Below are 21,931 nucleotides of genomic sequence, written 5' to 3'. Positions count from 1 at the left end.
ATTGATTTAATATAGTAATATAAGGCTATCGGCTACGCTAGAAATAAAGCTCTAGGCTAGTCTACTAGATCCCAATGCGTATAAGATACATATTTTCCCCCATGATCATTATAAACGCTCCTGCTACTCAAAGCTATTTGAAAAATCATAATTTAATTGAAACAGGCTTTCCAACGGTTTTCTTCGATTTGAACATTGAAGGCGTTCTTGCACGCGTCTGACGTGTGACAGTTATTCAAATTCGTTGCAATTACTTTCAGAGCATGGCAAAACTGAAGGGCTATTGTTATAGCCATCTGTTGCTTGCACGCGCGGGAAAATTCAAATCATGAACTGAAGCAAAATCTTTTTCTACACAGTGAAATTCAAAACCTTTGTTTTAAAATTGTCTATTTATGTGTCTTCACCATTTTATGAACCAAATAAACATTGTGGAAATTAGTCTAACCTTTAATACAAATGTGGCTTAATTAGGAATGATGGATGAGCTCACATAAAAATCTATTGAACAGATCAAATTTAAAAGCCAAAAGAAAAATTGCACATTTAGCCTGCCTACTGTAACAGTGAGGAGAAAATATTACATTTTATATACTGACATTAGCCTATAGCTAGGTATATACATTTTTGTACTTCATGTTAGCCTATATAAAAATAGTAGGCCTACTTAGGACTAAGTATGCATTAAAAAATGTGTTAAAATATATTTTAACGGCGTAAATCTACATCAGTCACATTCCTTTACTAACATGCATCTGTGCACATCATAGCGCTGAGGTTAGTCCATCTGGCCAACCGTTCTGCCGCGTGGCACGTGCCATGAATTAAACTTGGTTGAGTGAGCAAGACGCGTGCAGTTGGAGGCCTATTCATTGATTCACTCCTCCGCAATCACCAGTCTCATAAATAATGTAACATTTGGCTGCAAAATAAACATAAACACATTTTTATAGACAAAACTACTCTATACATGATGTTATAAGTAGTCATTTCGCTCTGTTTTATGATTCCATATTCTAAAATGTAGTCTATTTAAACCTTTGCGACGTCGGCTAGATTGCTGTTAACCCACCCCCAAGGTCCTATAGCTACTACTTTAGGCGGAGTTCTATGATCTGCCTCTGTCTGTATGTCTGTCTATCTAATTGTCTCCATGTGGAATTTTTACATCTTCTGTTTATCACAAATTATTCCCTCGTATGACTGACAAAGAGGATTTATATGCATTCCAAACATCACGATTTCTATTACTTATTTTAGAACACATGTATAACCATATAAACAAATAACCAGACCAGACCAAAACAAAATCTTTATTATACCAGCATCCATTCGTGTAGCAGGAATAGCTGTGCAAATAATAGTATTGAAAACGACACAAACAGAAAGGGATCACTTTATTTGTTCGTCCGGTTGAAAACGTCCGGACTTCCATAGCATACTGTAAACGCGTGTTAAGGAATAATTAACATTAGTCAACAAAAAAACTAAGAAACGAATCCAGCTCAAGAACCACGTTATACTGTTCCATTATTTATAGTGTTACTTTTGAAACATTCGGTTATCTATATCAACCTTTCCAAACGTGTAGCATATATGGGATAATAAACAGCTCTGGGAGTCAAAGGTATCTACCAAACATTTTCAGTTAGAGAGTACACGAGTCATGCTATTCATGATCACTTCTCAATACAAGAACAAATGTATATATTCACTGTATATATCAATTTCTGTTCCTGTAAAATTGTGACCTTGAGGAATGACCTCGGCATTGTATGCATGCATACAATTGAACAAATTATACATCTTAATAATTTTTTCTCTTTTTCAAGATTAGTAACTGAGGTTAGTAACTGAGGTTAAAAAAATAATAATCCCAGAACAGGCAAGGGGAATCAGCTCTCGTTCTGGCCATGATCAAGCTAAATTGTTAAAATGCAGAGTAAAAAAAACTAAATAGATAGAAGCATGTATATAGGTCACTGGATATATTTGATAATGGTCGACGTGTAACCTAATTGTACAGTGTCAAAAAACACGTTGAAAAAAGTAATGTAGACTCAATCTTTTTCAGCCTAACATGCATAAATAATCGTGAGACACCACATTATGTATTCATCACTACCAACTTACCATATCTCCAACACACCACAGCAATGAAGTCATCCGTGAGATGCTGGTGAGAATTTACATAGACAAACTTTCTCACACACTGGTCACTCACTTTACAATTCATGAATCTCATTAACAACTAACACTTTATCCATGATTGAATGAACACAAATTTTAGCAAGAATGGAACAGTTTTGATATAATACATAATGTTTGCATACGTGAACAATACGAATATCAATAATAACCACAGAAATAGGGAACATACTATTAATTATCAATTAATGTTATAACAAATAATTTTAGGTTTTTAAATTTTAGTAATTAGGTTACATCATTTTACGTGATGATATAGGCACAAATTCCCTGAAATGTGTTGCTGAAATTTGACATAAATTATTTTCTTCATCAAGGACATGTTTATTCGAGAGTAGCCTACTATAAACAATATATAAACAGTTAACGAATGGACTACAAAACATCAGCTATAACCCTAAGGGAAACGTGATCGTTTAGTCACGCCAAAAAAAATAAACAGGTTATGAAAATACAGAAACGATATATTTATTATATCATGGTTACATACCAGAAATCGTCCTTGATGTTCATGGTTTTGAGTAGCTGTGACAGTAGGAACATGTCTTTGGGGTGGATGCCTGGAACCGCGGATCGTATTGACCGCCCTTTAGTGCAATGGACTGGTGCACAAATGACAGAACAGCAATCTCTTTCGGGGCGGGGGCGATTGGTTCACGCCTCCAAATCTCTCAGCATCAGCATTGATATCTGGAATATAGCATAACCTTAAATAAAAATGTTTGGATTTGTTTGTTCTTTACACATTTAGATACATTTTATAAGGCCAAATTAATATAGCCTAAAACGAAATAACATTTTTCAATGTTGTCTTCCAAGCGAATCTCAATAATTCATTATTTACTCTTTTGTCTTTCACCTACACATATAAAAGCCTTCTATATGTAGCACAGAAGAGGTAAGAATGATTTGTCTATTTTCCATAGGATAATCTCGTTGGATCATAATTTATAGATTATTTATAAAAATAAAATAAACAAGAAATAGATATGCGTGGATGTCCGTATAGTGAGTACTGCATTTAGTTGAAGTGGGCTATTGCCTAATATAGACTTATAAGAAAAATATAAAGCTACATTATCAAATGGAAAGATTCCTCCTCACCCGTCAGGAAATATTTGATGGTCCCAATTTCCTCCAACTTATCCATAATTCATTGTAAAGACCTGGGGGCCATCTGTCCTTTTGTTCCCTCTGGCTCGTGCCGTTCTCGTGCCCCTCATCTACAGAGGCCGCACAATGCAGTATCCTCAAAGCCCTCGAGAAATCGCGCATTCAAAAAACGCGCCATCGAGCCCTCTGTCCAATAACCTCGCTTACGTTGATTGCAGCTTAGAGCACTTTTAAGACAGTATCCAATTCATAGGATTGAAATATTAAATACATCATGAACTCTTTATTCGAGTTATGATGTATACGTTTCTAATAAGTAATACCATAATGAAGTTTAGTAGACCTTTACTGCTTCATATACTTAACTGGCTCTAGGGCTGTACAGGTGGCTGTGTCAGAGAGAGCAAATAAATGGCTCGCGTTAAATGGACCATTTCCATTGGAGGAATGTAGTATTCAGTTTGTGACGCTTTAAACCCATTTACTTCGTTTGTGAAAAAAATAAAAATTGACGCCAGATGTGTTCATTTTAGCTTGGGTTTTGGCTTGGGCATTTAAATGCCATGTCATTGGTGAAGCTCATACGTAGAACAAATGTTAATCTTCTATGCAGAGGCTTGAGGCAGTTGACGCCTATAATATTAAATGATTAAGAAGCATTGTTTGTCTTGATGTTTATGTTGAGGCTATGCATGAATTGACAGCAGACAATGTTTTCGTCATGTTTTTCTGTCGTCTTCAAATACAGTTTACGTTTAAATGTTTATGTTCAACAAGATTATTAATACATCATTTCTGCTTTTGTTGTATCTAGTAGGCTATATATATCACAATTTTTTAGCATTGTGAAGTAGTAACCTGCAAATAAGAATGTCGTTTTATGGTTTGCATTGCGTTCTCAAGTAAAGTTGTATATATAGAATGTATCTCGCTTTTTTAACTATTGCAAGTGGATACTTGAGACCTGAAAAAACTGATACCCTATTTTGTTCCGGTAGTTCGGTAAAATACAAAGAGAAATGTGTGTTATTAAAGGGCATGATTTTTCAAATAAGATCCATTCTCATCTTTTTGACCTATACATCATTTAGGCAAAAGAGCTCAAAAAGCACCTTACACACAACCACCTGGTATCCCTGAGTATCTGGCTCGTGCTGTATCGTGACATCCATTACGCACATCCATTCTTCAGTCATATAGAGTATAGGACATGGACTTTATTGGAAAGTATATGAGTTTTAAACTATAGAATAGATCCAAACATGTCTAATGTTTGTTTTAACATCGTCTTCACCTACACTAACTATACCTTTCTGATTACTAGAAAACCGAATCCGAATCGAATTCATTTGTTTTTCTAGGCTTGAAAAAACTACAGTATTTAAATGTATTATTTGAAAGGGATTTTATAAGCATAAATTAACTAGTTTATTCCTACAGGGTTACGTTCATTTGGTTGCTTTGCTCTTCTTGATTTCGAAATGATGCTGAAGCTTTATGACCCGGAGACAATCCACCAAGTAGATTACGTCATTAATGAATCCTTCTCTATAGTGTTAAGTTACTATGCTTATGCTAGGTTTAAAGTGACAGATGTTTCATGAAATTGGCATTTGTTTAGGCTTGGGATGCTGTTTTTGTTATCATATGATACCTGTTTTTGTTTCAAGCTCAGCCACCCCCAAAAACTTATATTTACATTCTGACTGAAAGGCAATCACAAACAGATGCAAATATTTTGCATTAGGAAAGGCCATGGAAAATTTTAAATGGTAATGATTATAATTCTGGTTTGAGAGAGACTATAGTATTTTGTCCAAGTTCACTGCTGGGAATATCAAATGAAAGCAAAGCAGTTGCATTGTAAAGTAGATGCATGGGCTAAATTACTTGTTATGGTTATGTTTGAGGATTACAGTGTAGTGTGGATGAATAGGCAACTACCAATTAATCATGTTCAAACTGTCCCTGTCAAGAGCAAACGTTACATATCATTCCATTTGAGTTAATTAATTGGTAATCGGTCACTGCAATAGCACAGTCATGAGGCAAACTAAAGGCTTCAGAGTTCTATGTTTGTTCACCTTGATGCCATGATCCTCTGAAATTTAATAGAGGTTGTTGATTGAACCACACTTAGGTCTTGACTAAGCTTGACTGGGACTTATGGGTTTTCCAAAATATCGCTTAGGCTTTACGCAGTGGAATCCCACGTTCAAAAATTAAATAAAGCTTTTGCTTTACACAGGAGAGATACCTAACAAAGCACAATGTAATACATTATCAACTTAACAGTGATCTTTGTCGGGACAGGTTCTAGTCGTTTGGGGGCACTAAGAAAAGTGTAGCAGGTAGTCAACTGTGAAATTTACTCCACAACCTGAATATTCTACATTTTCAGTTAACTCCATATTCCAGCACCTGCTTCAATGCTACTAAAAGGTATAGATATTGCTTGTACACCTATCACTGCATGACTTATAAATATGAGTGCATGTTGAGCATTGTACTCTAGCTGTGACAAAAGCGCATGTAAGGGCTAGAAGATATGTGGTCTTAATAATGTACCTGGCTAAAAGGTGAAACACATTAATTTGGGCTTTTATCTCAGGTTTGAAGAGTTGACAAAAGGTACCTTTCTAACTTCTCGATTTTGCGTTGTAGTATCCCTCTGCGTTCAAGTATGTTGTCTTTAACACTAGTGGTGTTAAATCCTAGTTTTGGTGGTGATGGAGCTAATGGGGTTATCTGAAACCACTCCACAACCTGAAGTAATGCCATTGTGCTGCCGAGTAGGACACAGATTTTTTTGGCACTGCCAAATTGCATCCCATTCATGCTGTTTAATTAGCAGAAAAAATTACAATGGGTCTGGGTTTTAGCCATCCATATTACCTCGAGTGTTGAAGTATATAGAGACAGCTCTGTGAAACTGTAGCTAGCGAAACACTTGATATGAGACATGGCATCCACATCATGAAAGACAACCAGACCATCTTTATAATACACAAACAGACCCAATTTTGGGGGCTGCACCATTACAAGAGTGACATGGGGAGAGGAGCTATCTCATAATGTTGAAAATGTGTGTAGTCCCTGGTAACATAGTCTCAGAAAGTAGGGGAGCCCCCCAATGCAGCCTGTATCAGAACTGCTTCATTTATTCTCTGACGGCCCCATACTGGGCTCAAACTAACAATCCATAATCAAGGTTTTCATAATTATCCACCTGGATTATAAACGATTGGAGATTAAAAGACATTGAGATAATAAATAGAATAATAGAACAGGAGATACATTTTTATGATTAATCTATTATATTTTGTTATTTCTATGCATTTCTATTGTTTTATAATTTTTTCTGTGGTTTATTATTGCTATTGTGGCATGGATAACTTGAACAACCCAGTTGCAATGTCGCATGCCACTTAAAAAAAACATGTTTAATATTATTTCTTAGCATGTCCAATGCAGGTGATGAAGACACATCTTTGGAGGCAATAACAAGACTTCTTACCTCTTCTGATACTGCTGCCTATGATGCTGATGCTGAGTTAACATCAACTACTGCACTATTCAATATATTGGTAAATCTATACATTATGTGTTTAATAAAAGTACCTTATTTTCAATGGGTTTTGTAAATGAAAGAGAGATATAATTGCTGCTAACAGGTCCCTCTGTGCTTTTTTGCATTCATTGCAATAGAAAGTTTGTTTGACATTATAAACTGACAATAGAAATGATATTAATCCTTGTCAAAGGACGTAAATGAAAATATTTTACAAATATTTTAAAAATATTGCACTTTCCTAATAAGAACCATTAGCAATCATATTTAATGTTATTTAAAGTAGGATTTAGATATATAGTTGTACTTTTAAAATACCTTAATTGACTGTTAATAATTTGTGTTATTTTCGGCATGACACTCCAAACTGAGCTCAGATTAATAAATGTTTTGATCCTCCTTGAGATTGTCAGGTGCGAAGGTAGCAAGTGGAGAGACAAAAACAAAAGTAACAAAACAACACAGACACGAAGGATAACGTTGTTCTCTTCATCTGACAGAAAAAACACAGCACCACACAGTCACGAACTACATGGACACAATAACCTGTGAGGTGCAGTTAAAAATGACATCATAAATAGACATCATATTAACTAACTCAAAACAGGTGTGCTGCTGACATTTGCTCCAGTCGGCGGAGCGCCGGAGAGGGAGAGAGCATGCAGCGGCGCACGGAGCAGCCATCACAGTACCCTCCCCAGGCGTGGCTCCTGATGACGCCACCTGCTGACGACCCGGGCTGCCACGAGGGTGTGGAGCCAGTCGATCCGGATGGTGGGCATGGAAGTCAGCTGTCAGGTAGGGATCACAGATGCCCACCACCCAGACCCAGCTCTGTTCCTCGTGACCGTATCACGCCCAGTCCACTAGGTACTGGACCTGGCCCAGAATCGCCTCAACCTTGTACACTGGAGTTTATATATGATGTCTTTTACCTTCCGAAGGACCTTGAACAACCCCAAGAACTGGGGACCCAGCCTATGACTGGGCAGAAGGAGTAGGAGGTCCCAATCCACCTGTTCTTTCTGCCGCTGCACTGCCTCCAGCAGGCGGACATGGGCAGCAGAGCAGACCTCATCTGACTTCCTGAACCACTCCTCCACAGCCTGGATGTTGCTGGAGCACCCTATTGAGGAGCACAACGGAGGCTGGAACCTGAGAACCACTTGGAAATGGGGTGAGACCTGTGGAGAAGTGGCACAGGGAGTTCTGAGCATACTCCGCCCAGGGGAGAAAACGAGCCAACCTACCTGGTCTGTCGTGGCAGTAAGACTGGAGGAACCAGCCAGGCCATCAGTATTTCTCACGGAGCGCCTCCAGGGTCCGGGTGATGCCGGGTGTCCGGTCGCTGGTGTAGTGTGTACCCAGGTCACCAACCAGGTTAGGTCTTGTCCGGGGGGCAACTTGGTGGTGCGGGTTCCCGTCTTCCCGCCCATCGAATGTCTATGTCAATGTCCCAGGAGACAGGATCCACAATGCAGGAGTGGGGCAGGATTGGTGTGCCCCTAGGCAGTTCTGCCCCCCAGTCATGTAGGAGAGTGCTTCCACCCTGATGTTCTTCGTACGTGGTTGGTAAATCAGGGTGAACTGGAAGTGCCCAAATAACAGGGTCCATCGGGCCTGGCAGGAGTTGAGGCGCCGTGCAGCCCTGATGTGTTCAAGGTTCTGGTGGGCCGTCAGGACTGTGAACGGCTCCCGGGCGCCGTTGAGCCAGTGTCTCCACTCTTCCAGTGCCAACTTCCCCGCCAGTAGCTCATGGTCACCCATGTCATAGTTCCTCTCTGCAGCAGTCAGTTTCCTGGAGAAGTATGCACAGGGGTGGAGCCTGGGAGGAGTCCAATGCTGCTGTATGGGGACTGCCTCCCACCCGACCTCGGACACGTCCACCTCGACCATGAAGGGCTAGAGCGGGTCTGGATGGCACAGCAGGGGATTGGCAGTGATTCTGCCCTTCAGGTTGAGAAAGGCCTTCCCTGCCTTTGCAAACCCGATGAAGCTCTGTAGTTCCTTGATGGTTTTCGGAACTGGCCACGACTTCACCGCCTCCACCTTCAGCTCCTTCTTCTGGACGCCCTCCGGAGCAATGTGGTACCCCATGACAGAGACGGTAGACTGGTGGATGGAGCACTTCTCACCCTTGACGTATAGCTGGTGGTCAAGCAAACACTGTGGAACAGCATCAACATGGGCCACATGCTCTGTGTATGTCAGGGAGTACACCAGGATGTTATTGCTGTACATGACCACAAACCTCCCCAACATATCCCAGAACACCTTGTTGAGGACTGGAACACTGCTGGGGCATTGGCCAGGCCGTTCGGCATGACCAGGTATTTGTAGTGGCCCGACCCCAGGCTGTCTTTCACTCGTCTCCCTCCCAGATCCGCACCAGGTTGAAGGCACTCTGGAGGTCGAGTTTGGGGAAGACACACGCCAGCTCCATCTGGACCTCAGTTCACAATCCCCTGCGAAAAGCGGTCTGCAGAGCCAACTCATTCCAGCCACTGGACACCGACACTGTCCAGAATGACAGGGGGAACTCAGAGGCCGTGCTTGTTTCCTGCCTAAGGCACATAAGCCGCTCACCCCCATCCCTCCATCTCGAACTAGGCAGTGCAAGAAAAACAAAAAGAAAAACTGCAAAGGCACACTCCTGTTTATTTGGGGTCCCACACTTCACAGTGCATGTAAGAGCAAAAAACGAAATCAAGCATTTAGACCTGAATGTCAAGCAGTATGCCTGGTGAAAACAAGGTTCCATAAGGATGGCTAATACGATCCTTATGATGAAATATGGTGGTGGGAGCATCCAGCTATGGGGATGCTTCTCAAAGGCATGTACTGGGAGACTGGTCAAAATTGAGGGAAAGATGAACAAAGCAAAATACAGCAAGGTTCAAAGTCCACACTTAACACATTCAGTATGTATGGGGAGACCTGACGATTGCAGTTTACCAACACTCCCAATCTAACAGAGCTTTAGAGGATCTACCGGGAAGAATGAGTGAAACAAAGGTGCTTTGACCTGTACTGAATAAACCTTTGAATCCATACATATTAAAGTTTTTTATTTTCAGTGTATTGGCATACATTTACATTTTTTTTTATAATGTTATCATTATGGGATATTGTTTATAGATTGATGGCTAAAATAAATTAATTGCAAATTAAATCTATAACACAACACAATGCAGAGGAGGAGATGGGGTCTGAATGCTTTCCCAAAGCACTGTATGTACCAAAAAGGACTCACAGATGACATTGCTGTCAAGGAGATTTACTGACAAGGAGTTCATGACTTAAGGGTGAATACCTCCAGAATATTTTCTTTCTCAATATTAATTAATTAAGGGAACAGGTTAATTTATTTTCACAAGAAACAATGTGACAATGGGTAGTCCAATAATGATGAACATTTGAATAAGGTGCTTACAGTGATACTTAAACATACATGAGATCAACTGATTTGAACAGGTGGTGTAGTTTATCTACAGACTTTCAGTAACATTTCAACCCTATCCCTAACCGTAAACCTTATTCTAAACCTAACATTAACCTTAGCAAAACCGTGCCAATACCGGTTCAATTATAATGGAATATGCATGCATTTAACATCTGAATACATTTCTATCCATTCATTACGGAAAATGCATGGCTTTCTTTTACTAACCGAATTATTGTTCAAGGGTAGGGGTTGTAGTTTATTGTTTATGCCTACCACCTAAACAGCTGCTTGGTGGTAGGCATTACGCTTCAGTGATTTTTTAGTTTACCCCCATTTGTCTTGAAATATTGGCTTATGCTATTTTCTGAATTCGTTAAAAGATGTGCTACGACCTATTCTGCATTTACGAAACCTATTTAACCCGAGATAATAAAATAATACTTCAGAAACGTTTTGTGTAATCTTGTACCCCATTGACATGAACTGGAATTGAAAATACAAATTCCATGATTATTTCACATCATTCAACAATGTTTTTTAAAACAATGGGAAATCAATGTGCATAATAGTAATGAGATGTTCTTAAGTGCGAAATATATATATTGCAATGTATTGGTTTGTTGCACCAGTAAAAGTAGGCTACATTACCTATAGTCTACGTCTTTAACTTAAATGTAAGCACTAGTTTGTCTACTTCTCATTGACAAACATGGAACTCTCCTGTAGCGTATACTTTATGTCCTAATAACCCCAGTTAAAGGGAAAGCGTGCCTGTCTTAGTTGTAGTATGAGATGATGCACGGCACCTCCACTATAGTGGCCAACAAAACATTTAGTTTTCCTCCGCATTTTAGAATATTCAGCAACAAAGGATCACTGTCCATTCAGCTGGCACAGATGGGATACCCACGCCAAAGTAGGGACAAAGAGGGACCTAACCGAAAGACCTCTACGAGTTTCCGTCATGATCTCGGAAAGCCTGTTCCCAGACTGGTCTTCGCGGCAGTTAATTGGGGCCCTACGAGGTATAAGTACGCGTGCATAACAAAACGCGTATCCATGTCTGTCTGGAATACTGTCCTCCCTGTCTAACAAAGAAACTACGGGCAAGGACAGCATACAGACGGCCACAATATATTGCTTTAATTTATCTGTCATTGTATCTTGTACATTTATTCTCTATCCATCTCTATACATGCATAGTATACATACGGTATATATGTTTAAATATATAGAGATATATGAACATATTTATGCATATGCTATTGCAAAGTAACCCGGATAAGCCAGATTGAATAGAGGCAATGCATGAATTGTCTGTAGAGCGCTCTTGTATACTAACATACGAATTTGTTTACGAATCAATTGTGTAAAGTCAAATGGCAAAATAAATGGCTTCTAAGAGGGTTTTAAGTACAGACTACAATTAAATGTGGGCCTAAAATAAGTCTACAATTTCACCAACTTCACAATCCCAAACCACTGTTATAGTGTTACATACTGTCCAAAATCTTAGTTCACGATCCCTATACCCCCACTCATCATTATGCAGATTTAAGCTTGACGCGAAATATGTTCGAAAAAACACGCAGTTCAAACGAATAGGGGATGCGAGCACAAATCAAGAGCATGTGCATAGCCATCAAGATCAGCGCGCGCAGTGCAGTGCAGTGGGGATGGATGTGGGGGCTGGGCGCGCATTAGATGCCCATCTGTTGCGCATCCATGGCGCGTGCGGAGCGCGTGAGCTTAGTAGCGACTCAACCGCACCGTGCAACTGAGAACACTTTACTGTTTTAATGATATATTTAAATACAGATTCATGGATATAAATTATGTATTGTGTGTTGTTAGTAGTTAAATAGTTGAGTAAAATGCACAGTTGCCTACCACGATTTTTTTATTTGGAAAAAATAAGAAGGTCCAATCTAGTCTATTTGCAATAAACCATTCAAACAATATTATTTAATTAGTTTTTCAACAAGATTTAATCGGCTGCACCACATGGACTCTTACTCGCAGTGTGGCGTCCCCTCCCCATTTCAAGTGGGGTCTCGTTTTGGCTACAGGTGAATGTCCCTTTTCAGATAGACTCATTTGGAAACATGTTGACTAGAACTCACAGGCATATGTTAATCCATACATAGCTTGGCTTGGGGGATCTGTTAATCATTTTTTGGAATAGATTATTATTTTAGCACTGTAGCACCCGTTTGTCTGGTCACGTCTGTCTGAGTAATATGGTAAACAGTATACAAACAAATGTGGACCCAATGATCTATATTAACACGGAAGCATGATTTATAAGAACTATAGATAAAATTACATTGATTTCGTGAGATGTCCCTCCAAATTCATTGTTACAGTAGCGTACTGTGCCAATGTCTCTTTACAATGTTCCACAATGTTCCACAATGTAACGAGTTACATTGAAAATATGTATCTAATAAATGCAATCTACAATAGTAGTTATCAATTTTTTTCAGTTTGAGCTTTAAAATAGATTAGGGCCCACGTGTTATAGAAGCATGTACATTGTAGCTCTGGAAGATGGTGCATATTATTCAATTGTTATTCGGTATCTTTGTATAGAAATAGGCCTAATACAAAATGCTATTTTCTGCCAGTGTTACATGCCAGTAGTGGCAGACATATTTCTAATCTATACCTCAATAGGCCAGATGGTCAAGTTAGGAGTGCATGTTCGTTGTCCCAAAGGCATAGTCCCTTGCGTCAAAACTACAGCACAATAGATGGAGTTCCCTCCCCCAGATGCGCGGGACTCACATAAATAGCGCGCTCTCCCGCTCTTCAGCACACAACGCCTCACCACCTCAAAGAGTGCATCGCTTCTAGTCGGAAAGCACTACGACTCGCTAAAGACATGACTCCCAACATCATTGCAGAGGCTGCGCAGCCTTTCCCCTCAAGGTCCACCGTGGCCCAGAGGAAAGAAGCAAACGAACTGAGAAAGGTAAGAAATTCCTATAATCAACATGCGTTACTTGCTTTTTAAATTATCTGCCCTTTTCGAGTTACTAATGTATGTTGACATTGCTTCTTTCAGACTCTCAAGCCATTGTTGGAAAAGAAAAGGCGCGCCCGCATCAACGACAGCCTTGGTCACTTGAAAACTCTCATCCTACCTCTGGTGGGCAAAGATAACGCTCCCTATTCGAAGCTTGAGAAAGCCGATATACTGGAAATGACAGTCCGATTCCTCCGAGATCTCCCTTCATCCCCAGTAAAAAGTGAGTGTTATTTCAAAATTGCAAATATTATTATGTTATCTATGATCATGTGTGGCATTTTGTTACGCATTGAAAGTTGTGCAGTTGTAATTGTGTTATTAAGCTAAAGAATTACCTGATTTGTTCCAGGTTCCTCAGACAGCTACAAAGAAGGGTACAAAGCCTGCTTGCAGCGCGTTACCGCACTGCTGCCTAAGATGAACATGGACAAAGATGCGTGCCAGAGTGTGAACGACTTCATTCTGCAGTCAATGTCTGCTTCGGTCACCCCTGCCTGTCAGAACTGTTGCGCCCAGAGCTCCAGGGCTTTCCCCCATATTCAGCAAAGGCTCCTGAGCCTTAAAGCCAATGTTGGTTCCAGAATCGAAAACCAGTCGAACTCACTTTCCAACCGACCCCAACCAGTGCCACAAGCTGTCAATGCTAACATGTGGAGACCCTGGTAGATAAAACAGAGTCTCTCTTTGCATTGTTTCGTGAATTATCTTAATGTATTGTTATGATGTATCTTTATGTGTATATTATTTATTTAATTTGTACCCCAGGAGAGAACTAATGTTAATGCTGTTAGATATTAACTGGGAGTGATGATGAAGTTATTAGGCCTACATAATTGGCTATTGTATTATTCACTGAAAAGCCAGGTGAGCACAGATCTTATAAGGTAACATATTCTATGAACTTTGTTAGCCTAAATGCAATCCTCTTTGGGGTTTCCAAGATTTGGGTTGTAGACAACACAATTGTAAAACCCCAAGGGTTATTTTGTTTGAGGTTTGCACTATTGACTTAAGTATTTTTGGTCTGTGCAAAGAACTAGATGGTAAACACTGTGTGTTATAGTAATGTAATCTATACGAAAAATAATAATTTTGTTAATGAGGCCTATGACTCTTCAAATATTTTGGCATTGACAATACAATTTCAATAAAAGAAAAAAGTTGAAAAGAAAAAGGTATGAAATGGTTTCGTGGTATTTTATTTAATTTTTTTATTTTTATATATCAGGCTATTCCAAAGCATGAAACATGTTAGTTAGCTCAGCATTTGGACCACATAAAGGCACCACATGAATTCAACATAAAGGTTCTGGCTGTGCAGTTGCATTGGAAAATGTCCTTGCCGTGGTTCATTTTCATTCTAAACCTACAAAATAAATACAAAATATTGGTGAGCCTATATTTTAAATTGGGTGGTCTTAGTGACTACATCAATCTTTATGCTTTAATAATATATGTAACTTATTAATGAATATAGCCTAACATAAATGTCTCATGAGCTTCTCATAGCTTCTTAAATTCTCTTTTATAGGCACAATCTGGAATGAACTCACATCAGTTTCGAATGCTCCAAATGAAAGCATAAAAATAATCTATTAAAATTAATAGATTATCAATTAACATACAGTGGGGAGAACAAGTATTTGATACACTGCCGATTTCAATTCCAGAAGTTGTCTCATATAATTTAATACCTTACACAAATTGCACTATTCCAAAACCAAATCAACAATTTGTCTGGAATCTTTGAGATCCTCTCTGAGGTCTTTGAGACTATTTGACCCTTGGTGTCATAATGTTTTGGAAAAACAAAGTGGTCCCATCAACTATACTGTGGCTCAGCTAACACTAGATTGGCAAACCCAAACATTTACAGGTAATTTGATATACAGTGGGGAGAACAAGTATTTGATACACTGCAGATTTTGCAGGTTTTCCCACTTACAAAGAATGTAGAAGTCTGTACTTTTTATCATAGGTACTCTTCAACTGTGAGTGACGGAATCTATTAAAAAATCCAGAAAATCATATTGTATGATTTTTAAATAATTAATTTGTATTTTATTGCATGACATAAGTATTTGTGGTTAGGCCACTCCAGGACCTTGAGATGCTTTTTACGGAGCCACCACTTAGTTGCCCTGGCTGTGTGTTTCGGGTCATTGCCATGCTGGAAGACCCAGCCACGACCCATCTTCAATGCTCTTACTGAGAGAAGGAGGTTGTTGGCTAAGATCTTGCGATACATGGCCCCATCCATCCTCCCCTCAATACGATGCAGTCGTCCTGTCCCCTTTGCAGAAAAGCATCCCCGAAGAATGATGTTTCCACCTCCATGCTTCATGGTTGGGATGGTGTTCTTGGGGTTGTACTCATCCTTCTTCTTCCTCCAAACAGGGCGAGTGGAGTTTAGACCAAAAAGCTCTATTTTTGTCTCATCAGACCATGTGACCTTCTCCCATTTCTCCTCTGGAACATCCAGATGGTCATAGGCAAACTTCAGACAGGTCTGGACATGTTTTGGCTTGAGCAGGGAGACCTTGCATGCGCTGCAGTATTTTAATCCATGATGGCGTAGTGTGTTACTAATGGTTTTCTTGGAGACTGTGGTCCCAGCTCTGTTCAAGTCATTGACCAGGTCCTACCGTGTAGTTTTGGGCTGAATCCTCAGGATCATTGATGCCCCACGAGGTGAGATCTTGCATGGAGCCCCAGACCGAGGGAGATTGACCGTCATCTTGAACTTCTTCCATTTTCTAATAATTGCGCCAACAGTTGTTGCCTTCTCACCAAGCTGCTTGCCTATTGTCCTGTAGCCCATCCCAGCCTTGTGCAGGTCTACAATTTTATCCCTGATATCCTTGCAATGCTCTCTGGTCTTGGCCATTGTGATTGATTGATTGATTGAATGTGTGGACAGGTGCAGTTAATACAGGTAATGAGTGGAGAACAGGAGGGCGTCTTAAAGAAAAACTTAACAGGCTGTGAGAGACGGAATTCTTACTGGTTGGAAGGTGATCAAGTACCTATGTCATGCAATAAATTAAATTAATTATTTAAAAATCCTACAATGTGATTTTCTGGATTTTGGTTTTAGATTCCGCCTCTCACAGTTGAATGGAATTGAATGACCTGGTATGAACATATTCCACACTATTGTCCCAGTTTGCTAAGGTGATTTACAAGCCTAGTTCCTCCTCTCAAATTGCTGTAATGACATCTGTTAATGCAAAAAGACTATAGGTTTGCTTGATGTTGGGCACATTTTGAAGCAAGTACCAAACACAGAAGGTTGAGCATTTTCAAATGCATTTTGTTATATAATTGAACAATCAATTGGTGTTTATTTAGACAACATTGTATGATGGTGGAAGTAATTATAAGAAGGTCAGGGGGAAAAGGAAGCACAATTACTCGCAAAAAATAGACAATAGAAAATATGCTATATTTTTGGTGTTTTCATGATCAAGTAAAAGCTCTGCAGATTAATTTAGTTCTATTTTCACAAAGCGCATGGAATGTCCCTAAATCATTCATTATTACATTTATCTAGCTATTTTTAATGTGAAGACAGGGTCTGTCTTCATACTAAAGTTTCCCATTAACACTGAATGACACTACCAAAATTATGGGTCTGATGATGTTTGAGCTGTTTGAGTAGTAAAAGATGAATTTGATTAATCATAAACGTTTAGGCAAGATTTTGGCAATTTGATTTCTGATCTTAATGTGATATACAAATAACATACTGGTAAAGTAATCCACACATCCAACCCCATTCAGCCTTGCATCCACACATCCAACCCCATTCACCGTGAGGGCCATCCGAAAGATGGGAAGTTGCACAGGGCAATGTCCCCTTCAATGGCTAGGGGCATTGGGATTTGATCTTTCGACCAGAGGGAAGTCTACCCCTTACTGGCCCTCCAACATCACTTTGAGTCTTCAAGCAGCACAAATTATTCTAGCCAAGTACCCTTAGTTCCAGAGGCAAACCAGCAGTGGGTTCCTTCATCCCTGATACCCCAAAACTCATCCATCTATCACTCCCTTGAAATTATCCCAGTGAAAATCTCTGTTAACTCATACCTGAATAATGTTGTTGACAACAAATTGAGTAACTACTGTTTGTGGAAGCATGTGATGGGACCATCCAAGAGGCATGCACAGGTGATGTACATGTTAACTTGTTTATGGCTTGGGAGACCTGGATTCAGACCTGCAAGGAGCAAACCCTGTCCCAATCACAAAAATCAATAGCTTGCCTCTTTTCATAATCATCCTTCTTCCATCTCACCCACCATACATTTTGTCATACATTCCATTATCCATTCATCATGTACTTTTTTTAACTTAAGTGCTTCTGCTTTTAGTCCTATACAGTATCTTGAATGATTTTTTTTTTAAATGAGTTCATCAGGCCTACACACAAAATAAATCTGAAAATGTACGTTTTCATTTACACTCATCCACACAAAATGAGCTGCAGCAATACGGAGTGCTGTTTTTTTCTTTCTACTAGGTTCCACCCCTTACCAGCACACTATTGCAAATTCTTTTTTGAGGAACGTTGTCTGATAAATTTAAGTTGCTTTACGTATCTGACTAGTATATTTCTATGTTTTGTCATTACTTGTAATAGATGAAACCGAAAAAATATTATAGGTTACATGTGGTAGGCTAACACATGATCTTTCAAACTGCTTTATTGTGTCCTTTCTGGAGGAATTGGCTAAGCACAATAATAACCTACTTTACAATGTACTTCATACTTTACAAAACTATTGTTCTATTCGATGGACAAACCAACGGAAAACGTGGTTTGGTTTGATATACCATATATCTAATCATGTTTATCATTTACAATAGATCTCACATAGGCTAAGTAAAGAAAATATAATCCGAGAGTGTTTTCACATCATTTGTCTGGCTAAAGAGACATCCGTCACGCCACGACAAAAGAAGTCTAGAGCCCAATTTAACCTTCGACTCCTCGTTATGGTCCGCAGTGGTGCTGCTGCCATCCTCCCCCATCCCGAAATCAGATTTTTTTTATTCCCACGTATCAGTACATTCTTAGACAATACCTCCTTGTCGATTCAGCTTGCACAGATGGTTTACCCACGCCGAATTTGCTGAGAAGACAAAGCCGACCTAACCGTAGGCTCTAAAATGGACAAGTTCTGTATTTTCATGCCGACATGTTAATTGAGACCCCGCGTGGGGGATAGGGGCGCGTGCTGCGAGCGAGCGTATCAATTTCAGCTCTTCGCTTTGTTCCACGCTAAGTATTCGCTATCTTCGCGAAGTTATGTTGGATGTATTGTGTTTATATTATTTATTTTGAATTTTCTTTGAAAAATGTATACCAGTTAAAACCAGGTCAAGTAAACAGAGTAATGGAACCTTATTTGTGATAATAAATGTAATGTCTGAATAATCCACCATGTGTAGGGCCTAGGCTAAAAGTGTCGTAAATATATTTCTTATATGCAAGTATGGGCTATATTTTGATTTATATATAACGACAACTTCTCACTGAAATAGGACATCAACCATAATTTAGTTTCATGGGGCATTTATGCCCAACCATTGATGTTAAACACGCGAAAATACAGCTTGGACGCTACCAAGTATTAGAGTCAAGCCAACCAGACTACAGAAAGATAAATAGGTTACGACGTAGAACAGGGGGCAACAGGAAAATCAGGATACCATGGTGACCATAACCCAATCGCAAGTAGAATTTGCAAGCTACGGACGCGTAAATTGTTTGGAATCCATGCTTCGTAGACATTGGCCTACACTAAATTGAAAATTAATTTAGATAAGTAAGGAGGGGGCCCTAGTAAGGTGACATAGGCTATAGGATAGGGAGCGGGGCCACGGACTTGTGGGAGAGGTGGGTTGGTTTTGGTTGTGGTGTGGGTGGGTGGGTGGGTGAGGCGCCCATCTGGTCTCCATGGCGCGTGCTGCACGCGTGGTTCCCATGAGAACGGTGGAGTTGGATTGGTTGTAGGGTAATGATTGTCGTTATACACGATCATCTTGTGGATAGTAAACTATAAGCATTTCAGAACTGGAGTAACAAAACATACAAAACCATATGGTTTGCAGCCTAAGCAACATCATAACTCGATACTAAAAATATTCGTAGGCTAAATGTGTCTCTAGAGCCAGGCGAAATGTTAGAACATTTGTGCCTTGCTTTGTTCATGTTGGAACTAAACGAAGTTCCATTCTGACCCATCATCTGACCACTGGGCTACCCTATTCCCCTCCTGTTTCGCTCCTCCCCCAGCAGCACTGTAAGTCCCCTACAGGTAAGGACAGCCGCAACAACAAAAAATAACTAACAGACCTATTGTTGATCACGACTAACAAGCAGATGTTAGTTGAAGTTAGCGTGGCTTGGGTATGTCTGTGTAATTGAAATAATGCATGTAGCCCAGCCCCCCCCCCCTCCATCGTCCGTCCATCCGTCCATCCCACCAATGTTATTTCACAGAATACATGATAAACAGCATCTGTACAAATCAAAACGCCTACAAACCTAATGCATTTAGCAAAATGTAAGTTGCTGAACTGTTTTGGAAAAATATATATTATATTAAAACGTCACCATCCAATGTAACTATATCTATGTTTAAGTGTATCAAATCATGCACATATTATTGTATTGGTTCAAATAACTTATCGGTCAATGTATGGTTGATATAAGGTTTCTAATCACCAACCATAAAATAAGTTACAATATTATAAGCTTTCGGAAGTACACTGGTTACTGCGTAATTACGCGTGGGCATCCAAACTTAAACAAATTATAATGAAAACGTTAACATTGAACCGAGCAAAAATCAAGAAAATTCTGATTAATCGGAGTAACTAAGTAATAAACATTTAATACTTATTCTATATAATTATATTTGACCAAAAACAACTCTTATTTACGCGGACTTTTTGCATGCTTCCTATCATGTAATTTAGATTGCACGTACTATAGTTGTTATGTTTGGATTAAATGGGCAGACAGATGGTTATTGTTGCAAATTGGATGCTTTTGTTGTTTCAGATGCAAAGGTCTTCAGTAAAAATGATGTTGCTGTAGCTTGGGGGCGTACCCGTGACGCACAGAACTGACGCTTTGGACCTCAATATATATCGCAGCCCGAGGTGGTTGGAAACAGATCCAACATCCAAGACAACTACTACAAAGAAGTCTTCCTACACATACAAGACTGAATATGCCCTCCGAATCTATCCAGTCCTCCGCTCCAAGGCCAACTGTGGTCAGGAAAAAAGAGACTCTTGAATTAAGAAAGGTAAGGGTCTTGACTATACAAACGCATTTTCAATTCAAATGCATCTGTGAAATTTGTGTCTGCATTGTTTGCAATGGATGCTAAACCGTATGTAACGTTTTTTTCAGACAATGAAACCTTTGATGGAAAAAAGAAGGCGAGCCCGTATCAACGACAGCCTCAACCACCTGAAGACTCTGATACTTCCTCTCACTGGCAAAGATGTAAGTTCCAAATAATCAACAATCTAGAGCACACTATATATACACTATTTCCTAATGAAACTTGTGCTCGCTACAGTGGTCTAACATCCCTGTTCTTTTGTTGCGCAGCATTCAAGGCATTCGAAGCTTGAGAAAGCTGACATCCTTGAGATGACGGTAAGGTTCCTCAGTGACCTTCGTGCTGCTCCGGAAAAAAGTACATCAGATGGCTATAAAGATGGGTACAAAGCCTGCATGCAACGGGTCACCGGTCTGCTCCCCGAAATGAACCTGGACAAAGGCGCGTGCCAGTCGGTGAATGAGTTCATCAGACAGTGCACGTCTCCATCTTTCAACCCAGCTTGTCTGAACTGTTGCGCCAAAAGCTCCCGATCTTTCCCCAGTATTCAACAGAGACTCCTGAGCTTGAAAGCCGACGTTGGCTCTAGAATCGAGAGCCACTCAAACTCCCTCCCGAATCGGCCACAAGCTTCCAATGCTATGATGTGGAGACCCTGGTAGATTCACAGGCCATAAAGCCATGGTTAATTGTGTATGCACATGTCAGGAAAACGTATCTTGTCTATGTGTTTTTATTACTAGGCTATAGAGATGCATGTGTTGTCACATTCCCTGTTGATGAAAAGCTATAATTCATCGTTAAATCATTTGAGTTAAGTATTATATACTGAAGTACGCACAGGCATTCCCGCCTGTAAATTTGAAGATATGATCTGCATAGATTGTTTTTGCTATATTTAGACCTCTTTGTGGGGTTAAAGGGCCAGATAAAACGCCCCTGTAAACCCAAAGGGTTATTATATGTATGTAATTTGCACTTTAGACTTCAGTATCCTGGGTCTGTGCGGATAAAAAATATGTAAACACGTTGTGTTATTATGTTACTGGACAACATCACATGCATTTTATAAATGTATTTTAATATAGTCTCAAGAATTGTAACATATTTAATAATAAAAACTACAATACAGTGGTATTACACTCGTCCTGTTCATTTCAACTATGCTTTGTTGTCGTCATTCTCAGTATTACTATTTA

The 21,931-nt window shown here is 39.6% G+C and overlaps 2 protein-coding genes and 1 long non-coding RNA gene across 3 annotated transcripts; 2 read left to right on the top strand and 1 right to left on the bottom strand.

Annotated features, from left to right (window-relative positions):
- Positions 1-1,381: 1,381 nt before the first annotated feature.
- On the bottom strand, positions 1,382-3,536 carry LOC109616422. The gene is made up of 4 exons (XR_002197542.1): positions 3,313-3,536; positions 2,699-2,898; positions 2,134-2,176; positions 1,382-1,441 (listed from the first exon to the last, which is right to left on the bottom strand). It is a non-coding gene; the product is annotated as an uncharacterized LOC109616422 (long non-coding RNA).
- A 9,640-nt stretch (positions 3,537-13,176) lies between these two features.
- On the top strand, positions 13,177-14,492 carry hes2.1 (hes family bHLH transcription factor 2, tandem duplicate 1). Its single transcript, XM_010875707.4, has 3 exons — positions 13,177-13,311; positions 13,405-13,588; positions 13,718-14,492. Exons 1-3 carry the CDS (start codon positions 13,222-13,224, stop codon positions 14,032-14,034), a joined length of 591 nt encoding a protein of 196 aa, XP_010874009.1. The 5' UTR covers positions 13,177-13,221; the 3' UTR covers positions 14,035-14,492.
- Positions 14,493-20,576: 6,084 nt separating this feature from the next.
- Positions 20,577-21,821, top strand: LOC105013869 (transcription factor HES-2-like). Its single transcript, XM_010875708.2, has 3 exons — positions 20,577-20,690; positions 20,798-20,893; positions 21,002-21,821. The coding sequence occupies exons 1-3, from the start codon at positions 20,613-20,615 to the stop codon at positions 21,392-21,394; spliced, it is 567 nt and encodes a 188-aa protein (XP_010874010.1). The 5' UTR covers positions 20,577-20,612; the 3' UTR covers positions 21,395-21,821.
- The last annotated feature ends 110 nt before the right edge of the window (positions 21,822-21,931 follow it).

Source organism: Esox lucius, chromosome 12 (genome assembly GCF_011004845.1).
Source record: "Esox lucius isolate fEsoLuc1 chromosome 12, fEsoLuc1.pri, whole genome shotgun sequence".
Classification (NCBI taxonomy): Eukaryota; Metazoa; Chordata; class Actinopteri; order Esociformes; family Esocidae; genus Esox; species Esox lucius.
The sequence above is the reverse complement of the archived record's forward strand: the minus strand, read 5'-3'. Positions and strand labels throughout refer to the sequence as shown.

Bases quoted from the DNA above. Each gene is read 5' to 3' on its own strand.
- LOC105013869 (XM_010875708.2), top strand. From the start codon at position 20,613: ATGCCCTCCGAATCTATCCAGTCCTCCGCTCCAAGGCCAACTGTGGTC. The intron at 20,691-20,797 runs GTAAGGGTCTTG...CGTTTTTTTCAG, and splicing joins AGACTCTTGAATTAAGAAAG to ACAATGAAACCTTTGATGGA. The intron at 20,894-21,001 runs GTAAGTTCCAAA...TTTGTTGCGCAG, and splicing joins TTCCTCTCACTGGCAAAGAT to CATTCAAGGCATTCGAAGCT.
- hes2.1 (XM_010875707.4), top strand. From the start codon at position 13,222: ATGACTCCCAACATCATTGCAGAGGCTGCGCAGCCTTTCCCCTCAAGG. The intron at 13,312-13,404 runs GTAAGAAATTCC...TGCTTCTTTCAG, and splicing joins AAGCAAACGAACTGAGAAAG to ACTCTCAAGCCATTGTTGGA. The intron at 13,589-13,717 runs GTGAGTGTTATT...GATTTGTTCCAG, and splicing joins CCCTTCATCCCCAGTAAAAA to GTTCCTCAGACAGCTACAAA.